Source organism: Papio anubis, chromosome 18 (genome assembly GCF_008728515.1).
Source record: "Papio anubis isolate 15944 chromosome 18, Panubis1.0, whole genome shotgun sequence".
NCBI lineage: Eukaryota > Metazoa > Chordata > Mammalia > Primates > Cercopithecidae > Papio > Papio anubis.
Genome location: NC_044993.1, coordinates 23,354,120 through 23,367,519, shown reverse-complemented (window position 1 = coordinate 23,367,519; position 13,400 = coordinate 23,354,120). Strand labels below are relative to the sequence as shown.

Sequence of the window (13,400 nt, the reverse complement as noted above, 5' to 3'; positions counted from 1 at the left end):
TGAGTTCTCAGGCTAGACGGTGGCATTGCACCCCCTGTGGCAATGAAGTGGCTGAAAGGCTGGGCTTGTCGGTGGGGCAGCAGGTGCTCGCGCCGGAGGGGTTGCCAACAGCCGTTGGGACGCGACACTGGTTCCCAGGGGAGAGCCAGCCGCTGCTGCGGCCCTGGTTCGGACGGCCAGGCCCTAGGGACCCACCATGGATCCTGGAGACGCCAAACCTGGGTCGCCCGAGGCACCTTCAGGGAACCTGAAACAACCAAAGACTGCCACAGCCCTGCCAAGTAGCGGCAGCGTAGTGAGTTCTGTACCCAAGGCACAGCGCAACGCCTCAGCGAAGACCGCATCCGGGAAGCACCCTGCAGCCTCAGTTCGCACTGCGAAGTCCGCAGCCACCGCACGTCCCCAAGGCAGTGAGGGCACCGCACCCTCAAAGAAAGCCACCACACGCCCACCCCCAACGCCCACACTCCCACCCCCAACACCCACACTCCCACCCCCAACGCCCTCTGCACACACTGAATCCAAACTCTTAAATGAGACGGCGATCAAAGAGCGTGCGGAGGGCCGAGCCAAAGTCCCGTACGAATTCAGGGACAGCCTCAAGCGTTTTTCCTTCTCACCCACTGGAGTATTGAAGATCCTGAGAATGGTGAGCAGAGAGCTGGTGAGATCTAGCTGGGGGATGTGGCCGGCAGTGGCCTCGGGGAAATGCCCAGGGGGTGCCAGCTCCAGAAAGCTTCCATAATTTACTTTGCCACTCACCTTTGTTTTGCTTCACCTTTCCTCCCCACCGCCCCTTGCTCCCCACACACTAAACCGTTCCTACTAAGCTTGCCTCTTTTTTCCCCCTATTTTTTTTCTTTTCTTTATTATACTTTAAGTTCTAGGGTACACGTGCAGAACGTGCAGTTTTGTTACATAGGTATACACATGCCATTGTGGTTTGCTGCACCCATCAACCCGTCACCTACATGAGGTATTTCTCCTAATGCTATCCCTCCCCTAGTCCCCCACTCCCTACAGGCCCTGGTGTGTGATGTTCCCCTCCCTGTGTCCATGTGTTCAACTCCCACTTATGAGTGAGAACATGCAATGTTTGGTTTTCTGTTCTTGCGTTAGTTTGCTGAGAATGATGGTTTCCAGCTTCATCCATGTCCCTGCAAAGGACATGAACTCATCCTTTTTTATGGCTGCATAGTATTCCATGGTGTATATGTGCCACATTTTCTTTATCCAGTCTATCATTGATGGACATTTGGGTTGGTTCGGTTTCCTCTCACAAAGGAAATTAGGGAAGCAATGAAGATAATAGGAATTTATAAGTTAGGAAACAAAAATAATAGAATCAATCAATACAAGAGCTGTCATTTGAAAGTCCTATTAAATTGATAAACCATTGGCCAACCAAGAAAAAAAGGGGGAAGAAAGGACATATATTTAAAATTAGAAACCAGAAGGGGAAAAAAATCACAAACATCAGTGAAACTGAAAGGATCTACAGGAGTACCTTGCAAAACAGATGTGAATAATTGGATGAAATGGTTGATTTTCTAGAAGAATGTAAATTACCAAAACTGATCCCAGAATAAGGAAAAATCTAAACAGGGCAGTATAAACATAGAAGAAAATGAGAATTTTACCAAATGAGTATCTTTCAAAAATGTATCAGGCCTAGACCCTTTTACAAGTTAACTCTTTCAAGCCTTCATGGGATATAATTCTGACACTACTATAACTTTGTCAAAGAATAGAGAAAGAAGAATTACTTCTGAACTATCTTTACACATTCAGTATAATACTGATAGGAAAACTTGACGGAGTTCAGAAAAAGAAAACAAAGTAGAGATCTCACTTGCATCAGAACAAAACATCAATGTATTAGCAGATAATATTCATTAGTACTTTTTGAAAATACAATACCACAAGAAAGAAACAGGATGATTCAACATTAAGACTCTATTAAAATAATTAACTGTATTATAAGTAAAATGGAAAATGAGATTATATCTATCACATTATAAAAAATTAGAAGATTATGTCACAGAACATGTGACAAAATTCAACATTTGTCCCTGATTGCCAAGAATGGAGACCAGTAAGACAGGAGTATATAAATATTCCATTGACATTGTAAAAATAAACATTTCAAACTAAGAGTCAACATATTTAAACATCAGAAGTATTATTTATTAAGTGAGGGAAAAAATGATGCCTACTACACCATAAGTCAATTTTTTCTGAAACCACTAGTCATAATTAGGAAGGGGAAATACTATTTGAAAAGAGGTGGCCAGGCGCAGTGGCTCACGTCTGTAATCCCAGCCCTTTGGGAGGCCAAGATGGGCAGATCACCTCAGTCAGGAATTCAAGACCAGCCTGGCCAATATGGTGAAACCCCATCTCTACTAAAAATACAAAAATTAGCCAGGCTTGGTGGAGCTCACCTGTAGTCCCAGCTACTCGGGAGGCTGCGGCAGGAGAATCCTTCCAACCCAGGAGGCAGAGGTTGCAGTGAGCTGAGATCATGCCACTGCACTCCAGCCTGGGCGACAGAGCAAAACTGTCTCAAAAAAACAAAAAGAGGTAAAATATATCCTTTCTTTCAGCTAATATGATTGTATATCTAGAAGAACCCAAATCAACTGGAAACAATTTAGAGCCAGATAATTTAGTTAGGTGAGTCATTATTGTGTTAATAAATAAAAGCTTTCCTAGACAAATAACCACTTAAAATAAAGAAAATATTTCAGCCGGGCGCGGTGGCTCACGCCTGTAATCCCAGCACTTTGGGAGGCCGAGGGAGGCAGATCACAAGGTCAGGAGATCGAGACCATCCTGGCCAACATGGTGAAACCCTGCCTCTACTAAAAATACAAAAATTAGCCGGGTGTAGTGGCACGTGCCTGTAATCCCAGCTACTCGGGAGGCTGAGGCAGGAGAATCGCTTGAACCTGGGAGGCGGAGGCTGCAGTGAGCTGAGATTGCGCCACCGCACTCCAGCCTGGCGATAGAGCAGGACTCCGTCTCAAAAAAAAAAGAAAAAAGGAAAATATTTCTCTTTACAACAGTAATCAAAATGATCAAATATCTAAAAATAAGTGAAATGTGATATACATACAGGAAAAAAACTTTAAAACTCTCCTGAGAGATATTTTTTGAAAACCACTAAAATGACTGGAAGACATACTTTGTTCTTGAGAATAACTAAATTCTGTAATTTTTCCAAATTATAAGTGAGTATTTCATTTAGAAATCCCAACTCAAATGCCAGCAGGCTTAGTCTGGGGAACTTGACCAACACAAACATGGCAGACATAAACAGTCTGAGAATTAGTAATAAGAGGAAGACTGGGCCAAACAATAACTCTGTATAGAGTGAATTGTCTATAACTTAGAGTACTAGAGAAGGAAGCAGCAATTCAATGGAAGAGAACAGTCTCAAGAGACCAAACTACATCTGAGAATTTAGTATACGATAAAGGTTGGATTGATCTGAAATCAGATCAGTGGGGATAATACTGGCATTTGCCAATAAATGATGTTGAGATAATCAGCAGCTGTTTGGAAAGAAAGAAAACGGAGGCTCTTCCTCATGGTTTCTACCAAAATCAATGTATATGTACTTTACCAGTATATATACAGACTTCTTTCTAGTATGAAATATAAACTGCTAATAGTGGTTACTTTTAAGGAGAGAGACTAAGGTTGGGTTGGGGGAAGATAAATAAATTGATTTTTTTTATCCTTCTATACTATGTGCTTTTATTATTTTCATGTATTTCATTTCTTCAAAATATAAGAAATGTTAAAAATGTATGTGCAAAGCAGTATAGGCCACTGTACTGTAATATAATCATATTTATATACTGACAATGTAGATTTTTTAAAATCATGCATTAAAACAAATCCTGTTTCTTTTATTGCAGAGTCTTATCATAGGAGCATTAGCTTGTTTCATCATCGCCCAAGCCAATGAGTCATTTATAACAATCACAATTCTGGAAATCTTCATCGTCCTTTTTTTTATTCTAATATATATGCTAACCCTTCACCACTTGCTGACCTATTTACATTGGCCCTTACTTGTAAGTGTTCATTTTTACAATTCTTCAAATCCAAGCTTTGCCCTCAGCCCCAGAGTAAGGGCTCTCCTTAAGTGAAAACAACAGAGCTATCTCTCTAGACAAGGACATAGCTGAGCTGTGACAGTTAGGGTGTTGCCCTGGTCCAGAAAGATTCCTTGGACACTTGTGCCTGCAGGACAGCCAACACACCCCTGCTCCAGCCCTCATTATGGCACTAGACACATGGTACTTTTCAGCTTGTCCTAAAAAAAAAAATTTACTTAGTACATAAAGTAGGTAAGCACATTTCTCACCCATTGCTTGTGAAACAGTGCATGCTTCTACTTTGCAGAGAGCACTCTGATTATAAACATTCTCCCCAAAAGCAAAAGTTGATATGATGGCATTGTAGAAAATTGCCGTGCATACCCTTAAAGATTGTACAGTCAACCTGTGTGTGTGTGTTAAGGTCCCTATCACAAAGAGGTGCCGGACTATCCAGAAAAAGACATTACAGAGCCTTCTTTAATAGCTTTTCCCAGACTTTCACATTCTTTTGAACAATTGCTAAAGCTAATCCCTCAGGTCTCAGACTAGAGAGGCAGTATGGTTTTGTCCAGAGACAGCCATGGGCCTGGATTCTGGCCCTGCCACCTTACTAGCCATGTAACCTTTAGCCTCAGTTTCCCCATTTAAGAAATACGGAGAAGGAAAAGTGTGATAATAACTACCTCATAGGGTTCCTGAAACATTTAAATGTGTACAAAGCCAATAACATAGTATGTGACACAAAGTAAACATTCTAATGTCCAAAAAGAACAGCCACCCATCAGACCCATCAGATAGCTGGGTGGCATTTGCCATTCTATCTTGCACTGTGAGCGATCCTAATTCAGAGCTTGGGCCTCTTCCACATCCCACTTCCTTATAGAACATTTTTCTAACCTTAAAGTCAGAATGTTCCTTTTGAGCTAAAAGTCAAATATTGTCTTCAAATCTCTGAGAGATTTTCTGCAAAGGCTGCTGAGCTCTCTCTGTCCCACAGAATGCGGAGTACAGGAAGCAGACAAAGCAAATTTGAGCAACTTTGATTGAACATGTGGAAGACCTTTTTAGTTATGGAGAGGTTTCTCAGGGGAAACTCAAATCTCTGTCCATGGAAATTTTCAAGAAGGGAAGGTAAAGTAACCATTTTTGAGCATATACCATGTGCCAGACACTTTTTCATGTTACCTTATTTAATCCTCACAACAACCCAGTGAGGTTATGGTCATCCCTCACCCCCCATTTAACAGATGAGAAAATTGGATTAAAGACATTCAGTTGTCCATGGCCATATGTAGGTGCCAGAAACTCAGATATGCACCCAGGTCTGTCTGACTCTAAAGCCCAGACTCTCTCCAGACTTTACAAACTATTATCTTGTGATGGTTTTCTATCTCCATTCTCCATTAAGGTAAGAAACTCAGTGAAACTACGACTCTATGTCATCCTCAGATTCTCTACATTTTTTCTCTGTATCTTGTTTCCTCATGATTTTCTTAAAATACAGCACCAAAGGTGAATTGGTTATCCTGGTGGGTGTACACAGGCCCTTGGGGGTGGGTGACTGATGGCTCCACAGCACCATCAGCTATGGTCAGGAGGACCAGAGCCCTCTGAGAAATGGACTCATGCAGGCTGGGTCCACACATAAAGCTGGAGAGGGCCAGGAGATGTCATATTTTGCTGTAGGGTCCAGCGGTAATGCCCAAGAAGTATCCCAGACAGAGGTAAGAACTAGGATCACCTGAGCATGAACCGTGAGTGTCCTATGAGAGAACCTGTTCTCACAGTGGTCACAGAAAGTTCAACCCAGCTCTTATAGGGTTACAGGCCCTTGGTCAACTCCAGTAAAGCCAGCCCCCCTTGCTGTGTCTGTCTTAAGTGACAGTATCCTCTTTTTGGGGGATGACTATGGGAGCCCAGAGGTGATTCAGAGCCCCTGTCTTTTCCTGCTACTGTCCTCAAGAGCACGGCCCAGACCTGGCACAGCACAGGATATGCCTTGTGAGCTCCCAGGAGCTTCATGGTGGGGAAACTGTGTTACCAAGATAGTTGCCCAGTTATTCTGATGTTCAGCCCCCACTATCAGGATACATAGGACACATACTGAGCAACCACACAGTTGGTCAGATGGTAAGTGATCTAATTAACTTGGGAGTTTTTGAAAAAGACTTATCAAAACAGGACCCAAATTGCGTTCTCTTCTCCTATCCAGTCCTTTCCTTTCAAATCCGCTCTTTCAGATTCTGTGAGATGAAGGATGTGTACCTATACAATTTTTCAGAGGGGCAAGTAGCTACACTGTGAGGCCTTGGCACAGCAGGAAATGTGCTAGTTTCGTAAGGGTATTGGTGCTAGGAGGTGATGACTTGGCACTTCAGAAGGTAGGCAGGCTTAGAATTAAGCTTCAAGAGTCACTTGGGACCTTATAATAAGGTCAGTGCGGGAAGCCATGGAACACACGGTCAATTTCATACTAGAACTGTTTTGAGTTGAGCTCTGCACAGCTTCAGAGACTTGCCCACAGCTGAGAGTGCCCAACATGCAGCTACCACTTCTTTCAGCCCTTCCCTCCAGGCGAGAAGGCTTGGCTCCCAGGAGGTATGGCATTAGGGTAAGGAGTACTGACTTTAAGTGGTGATTTCTAACTTAAAGGCTCATAAAAGGATAGAGTTCCTTATTTCCCTATTCCAATTATTGTCTGACAAAGGGGTGAGGGTAAAAGTCTCTACCAGGGAGATAAGAGTGTGATACATCAGGGCTTGGACTCAGCAGGGAAGCACCAAAGAGAACTGACTGCAGATACAGGTGACCTGCTGAGATCTGTGGGCTCTGGGACCATATTTTGTCAAGGCCCCCTCCTCTAGACAGAGGATGGACCCATACTCAGTCTTTGAGTTGCAGCTGTGAAGGGTATGCCGGGGACCCTGACACCATGGGGAAGGCACAGGTCCCGCTCTCAACCCCTAACCTATGTTAGGGCCTATGAGGTCTCCTCAGATGGGCTCTTGGTGTTCTTGATTCATGTGAACTTACAGAATAAATGTGTCAGCTTCCACAGCACTAGTTTTACCTGCAGACTTGAGAGTGGAATTAAATCAGTAAATAATTTAAACCCATTTTTACCAGCATGAGTCTGCATCAAAGCTAGGAAAAGTGCAATTTTCCTCACTCCACACATACTCTTCATTTTTAGGTTTACCAACTCTACCCACTCTAGCCTAGTGTCAGGTACCAAGATACCTAAGAAATTATGAATTCGAATTATTGTCTTCTAAATAGCTCATATTTTAAACACTTCTACATCATAAAGAATATAATCCGGCATGGTCAGAGAAACTGAGTTCTGGTGAAGCAGATGTTTTTGCCAACAGAAAGCAATTTTTTAAAAAGAACATAATAAACATTTTAAACTAAAACAAAACAAAAAATGAAACCAATGAAAGTTGCAGTTAGTTGAATACCAGATAATATTCATTGTTTGTAAATTCCTATTACAAATACTACATTTTGTGAAACAATTCATGTTTAATGTTTTTCTTTTTTTTTTGTTTTTGAGATGGAGTCTTACTGTGTTGCCCAGGCTGGAATGCAATGGCACGATCTTGGCTCACTACAAGCTCCACCTCCCAGGTTCAAGCGATTCTCCTGCCTCAGCCTCCTGAGTAGCTGGGATTATAGGCACGTGCCACTGTGCCTGGCTAATTTTTGTATTTTTGGTAGAGACAGGATTTCACCATGTTGGCCAGGCTGGTCTCAAACTCCTGACCTCAGGTGATTCACCCACCTCAGCCTCCCAAAGTGCTGGGATTACAAGCTTGAGTCACCGTGCCTGGCCTGTTTAACTTTTTTCCTAATATTCGGTGCTTTTTTTTTTTTTAAATAATGAGCACTCACCATTAAGGCATCTTTCTTTTTCCCACTTATAATTCTACATGATTTTAATATCTCAGAGAATAGTTTGGAAGCTTTATGGAATAATTGTCAAGAAAAAACACATTTCTCATTTTAGTCAGAGAAAGCTACTTGACCCAATAAGGTATTTAAGGGGGAAAGAAAAATATAACAAGTAAGGATGATATTTATGAGGGAAGTGGAAGTCCTCCCGCACATGGCCAAGCTCGGCTGCAATTTTAACACAGCCATCAGGGATATCTGTCTCTGTCCAGATGAGGCAAATAAGAGGGTCTGTGTCTGAGGCAAAAGGGAGGAGGTTAGCAGAAGAAGGCCCATGGGCACTCAGATCAGACTGCCCAAGGTCATAGCCACTTACTGGCCGAACAACCCTGGGCAGGTTGCTTACCCATCTGTAAACTGGGGATAATGAGAGTTTTGTTGTGAGAATCAAATGAGATCACATATTAACACATTGGCACAGTAAGTGCTCAATAAATGTGAGCTAGCTATAATAGAAATGTTAGATGCAAGGCGAACCTTAGCTCCAGTGAACAGTTCAGGAGAGCACTTCTTTGTAAGTAAGGACCACAGTAAACTATAATGTCCATAGTCCCACAAGGAGATAAAATTATGACAGAAAGTTAAAGACTGGCTGGGCCTGGTCTGTGGTTGGTTTATTATTATCATTATTGATGTGCTTTTGTTCAAATTGTTGTAATCTAAGACCACACCTGGTTAGTGGTCAGGGAAACTGAGCTCTGGTTATATAGATATTTTGGCCAACAGAGAGCAATTTTTAAAAAAAGAATATTTGATTTTTGAAGTTTACACTCTGCTTCTCAGTTGTAAAAGTCCTTGTTCACATCTTTGACTACCTTGGTTTATACAATCCTCAGGTGTAAGCTTCCTGCAAAGCTGCAAACCACTGTACCTGCCTCAGTCAGGCCTGCCCACTATGGGCAGACCTCTCGCTTAGCCTGCAGAACCCCGCTGGGACTTACTTCCAACCTCCACCAGCCCTGCTACATACCCCTGTTCCAGCGTTAACTACCAGGCACCAAAACAGTAGGCATTAGTGCCTTTCCAAGAGGCAAGTCACATTCCACAATAGGGCTCCTCGGTTGCCAACCCCAACAGGAAGAACACCTAGAGTTTGCAGAGAGTTTATTATCTGTTAACATTTTGAGGGCAGATATGAACCTATATTTTGATGCACTCCCACCAGCTACAAATGCCAGGCATGTTATCAGATGCTTTCAGATTCATTATGCCATTTAATCCTTAGACCCAATGAACCGCAGTCATTGTCCCCATATTACAAATTAGCAAGTTGGCAGACTGGTGATAAAATATGCCACATCTAGGAATTGGCAGGCCAAAAGAGTTCATCAACAAAAATACTCAACTGATTGGTGCTGTATCATTTTGACCCTCCAGACCCATTCCGCAGAAAATGCCAAAGATGGATTGGACGCTGCACTTCCAGACTAGGAGAATAGCTCATTTCCTCCTTATTTGGGTGTCACTGATGGGAGGCAATAGTGAGATGAGTTCTGATTCCACCCGTTATTCAGTCCTAGGCAGCTGAAAAACTCCAAGCCTCCACCATGTCCTTTGTAAACGGGATGATGACAATTCTGACTCTGGAGGCTGCTTTGTGAGGGTTAAATGAGGTCAAATGATGGACTGGGAAATGCTTGGCACATCAAAGAGCTCCATTGGAGCCATTGTGATTCCATGATAACATACACTGGATGGCAGTGCTCCTTGCTGTGTTTCGACTAGTGCACCAGAAAGATGACATTACCAAGGCAGACCATCAAGACTCAAAGACTTAAGCTATTCAGATAAGGTGTCTGGCCAATATTGTGGTTATGTTCTCTAGGCTTTTGCCTCTAGCCATACACTGCTGCCACTGACACACTGCGTTCTCGTTCTTCCATTATTATTTTGCTAAGAAAGCTCAGCCACTGCTCACCCAGGAGGGCACTGCCACCCACTCATCTTCACTCTTCATTTCAGCACACAAAGAAGCAGATTGGGCTAGCAGTTAAAGAACTCAGGACTGGCCAGGCACAGTGGCCCACGCCTATGATTCCAGCACTTTGGGAGGCCGAGGCAGATGGATCACCTGAGGTCAGGAGTTCATGACCATCCTGGCCAACATGGAGAAGCCCCATCTCTACTAAAAAATACAAAAATTAGCTAGGCGTGGTGGCAGGCACCTGTAATCCCACCTACTCGGGAGGCCGAGGCAGAGATTTGCTTGAACCTGGGAGGCGGAGGTTGCAATGAGCCAAGATCGCACCATTGCACTCCAGCCTAGGCGACAAGAGCGAAACTCCGTCTCAAAAAAACACAAAAGACTCAGGACTGAAATCCAGTTGAAACGCAGAAGGGGCACAATGAGCCTGCAGATGTCGGGGCACACCCAATTCTGGCCATCTTTCAGGAAAGAGCAAAAAACATTCACTCCAGAATATCAGGCCTGCTCCTCAGATGAGTTCATATGCTCTTGGGACACGTGAACTCACAAAATAAATGTGGCCTAATTTCCAGAGCATTGGCTTTACCTGCAGATTTGGGAGAAGTAAACCAATAATTAAAGTGCTCATCTAAAATTTTATTTTTATGTTAAAACAAATGAGTTATGGAATAGAATGCAGAATTTACATTAAAAAAACAAGACTTTCCAAAAAAATCACATTTATGGAGAGCCAATTTGGGCTAGGCCCCTTGACCACTAGGTTTTTTCATGCTCACTTTCCTATTCCCTTTATAGAAAAAGTTGTCAGCTTTTTTTCTAATGGTATTCTTTAATGAAAATAAACCTGTTTCTACAGACAAAGTCATATCTAGGATCTTAAAATCACATAAACTCATGTCTCTGGACGATGTAAGAATTATGCCTCTGAGGGTGCCTCCTCATCTTAATCAAATGGAAAGTTTTTAAAAGGCATCTATTCTTAGATGTGTAATTGACCAGTTTTAATATTTATGAAATTATATTTTTGTGTAAACTTGATAAATTTCAATTCTTTATTACAGGATCTTACCAACAGTATCATTACAGCTGTGTTCCTTTCAGTAGTTGCCATCTTGGCCATGCAAGAAAAGAAAAGAAGGCATTTATTCTATGTCGGAGGGGTAAGTAGAGGCCTTCATGACTCCATTTAAGATCAGTATTCCGGCCAGGCACGGTGGCTTACGCCTGTAATCCCCGCACTTGGGAGGCCGAGGCGGGCAGGTCACAAGGTCAGGAGATCAAAACCATCCTGGCTAACACGGTGAAACCCTGTCTTTACTAAAAAATACAAAAACTTAGCCAGGCATGGTGGCGGGCACCTGTAGTCCCAGCTACTTGGGAGGCTGAGGCTGGAGAATGGTGTAAACCTGGGAGGCAGAGCTTGCAGTGAGCCGAGATAGCGCCACTGCACTCCAGCCTAGGCGACAGAACGAGACCCCGTCTCAAAAAAAAAAAAAATTCAGTATTCCAAGACTTTGAAAAGGGAAATTGGCAGACCCCGTTATATCTTTAACCAAGCGAAATCCCCACTACCACCCACTCTCCTTCTTGCACTGACTTCTTCAGGTGATACGAAGTTGCACAAACTCTGAGCTCATGAAAATCTTAATTCTAACATGCATTCTCCAAATAGGTACAAAAACAAGAGTCTGCTAAACCCCTTTTGAGACTTGTAGACACTATTTTTGAAATGTTAAGCAAGATCTTTTTGTCTATAAATAGGACTTTGATTTTCTGGACTAGAGAATTGTATTTTAAAGACAGATAAGAGAGATTGTAAGGGGGGAAAAGTGCACTGTCTAAAGTGAATAATCCAGCCTATTCAGGAAGGAAGGAAGAGGAAGGAAGGAAGGAAGGAAGGAAGGAAGCTAGCTGCCACACATTGAAGTGCCCAGTATATGCCCTGCACCAGGCGAGGCACACTCTGATTTAATCTTTACAACTCTCATTTGTACAGATATAGGAACTGAGGTTAAATACCTTGCTCTGGGTCACAAGACTGGGACAAACTGGGACTCAAAAGAAATGGCAGATCAAATGCTTGGAAGATTCAGGGGGTCAGGAGGGGAGGTAGGGCTTTGCAAGAAGTTAAACAATGAGAACATAAATTAATGCAGAAAAAGGAGTTTATTTGAATTCATTCCATAATCAATAAATATCTGTCAATCCCATTGGATCGTGCCAGACATGAGCTCAGTGCTGGGGATAGAGCCCCTTCCCCTTTGGGTAAGCTCACAGATTCGCTAGGGCAAGACACCTAGGAAAACTCATTAAGCAGCCAGGAATTAAGTGACGGTAAAGAGAAGCATCCAAGGCTGTCAAGAGTCCTGGAGTGCACAGGGGAATATCTGTGCCATGGGCCCCTGGTCCCCATCGGCTGACTCCGCAATCACTCCTTCTACTGCCAGGAGTTCCCACCCCCAGTTCTCCATTTCTTGCCTGGAGGGCAGCATCCCACCACACCCCTCACTGGTCTTCCGGCCTCCAGCCTGGTTCACTTTCCATTCACCTCATGGCCACTGAAAATAGGTTTTCGGAGTCTCACACCTGACCTCTTTGATAGAGTCCCAGATCCTGCACCTCTCCAGCCTCAACTCTGCCCACTTCTCAGCTGGCTCCGGAGGTCCTGGGCACACCAGATTCCCTAGAGACCCTAGTCCAGTGCCTGGGTTCTCCTCCTCCCCTTAGGAATTCCTTCCTGCCCTTTGCAAACATAGCCCAAAAGTCTTTCCACGGAGAGGCCTTTTCAGGACCTACCCCTACCTGCAGCCACTGCCCTTCCCTAGTCCTTTCCTGGTGCCTCAGACATCAAGCGAGGCTATAACTGGCAACAAAATCCCCCATTTCCAAAATCCCTTTTTCTGGGAAAGGCAGAGTGGACCTGCAGCAGCTAACTGGGCAGGCGCCAAGAAAGTAGTGAAGGGTCAGAGAGGACAGGAGGCCGCCCGCAGCGCCCACGCTGGATAGGGATAGGTTCAAGGGGTTGCTACGGACCTGCAAAATAACCCGGTCTTTCCTTCTCGCGTATGGTCTTGTATCTGACAGTCCCTGTGTCTCACAGCGGTAATCGTGTGTTGCATCGATGCGTTTGTGGTCACCAAGATGATGAGGACTAACTTGAAAAGATTTCTGGGAATCGAATTTGAAAGCAAGTTTTCCTCCGCCAAGGACGCCTACCCCGAAACCGGCCCCGACGCCTCGCAGAGGCCCGCCTGAAGCCAGCCCCGCGCCCTAGCAGATGCACGTGTCTGTCCAATCTCTGCCTCCGAGCCCACCCCCGAGCTCGCGTGCTGTCACCCATTCCGGCCTAAATGTGACCATAAAATTAGGGCTACTGCTTTTATTGAGAACACCTGCTTCCTCTCTTT

General features: G+C 43.9%; 1 protein-coding gene across 5 annotated transcripts; it reads left to right on the top strand.

Annotated features, from left to right (window-relative positions):
* Positions 1-17: 17 nt before the first annotated feature.
* Positions 18-13,382, top strand: CMTM1 (CKLF like MARVEL transmembrane domain containing 1). Of its 5 annotated transcripts, none has more exons than XM_017953471.3 (4): positions 18-649; positions 3,927-4,085; positions 11,055-11,153; positions 13,094-13,382. In XM_017953471.3, the coding sequence occupies exons 1-4, from the start codon at positions 197-199 to the stop codon at positions 13,097-13,099; spliced, it is 717 nt and encodes a 238-aa protein (XP_017808960.1). In that variant the 5' UTR covers positions 18-196; the 3' UTR covers positions 13,100-13,382. The 5 variants fall into 5 exon arrangements, with proteins under 5 accessions (XP_017808960.1, XP_017808957.1, XP_017808958.1 ...); XM_017953468.3 differs by having other exon boundaries at positions 13,078-13,382; XM_017953469.3 differs by having other exon boundaries at positions 18-664.
* The last annotated feature ends 18 nt before the right edge of the window (positions 13,383-13,400 follow it).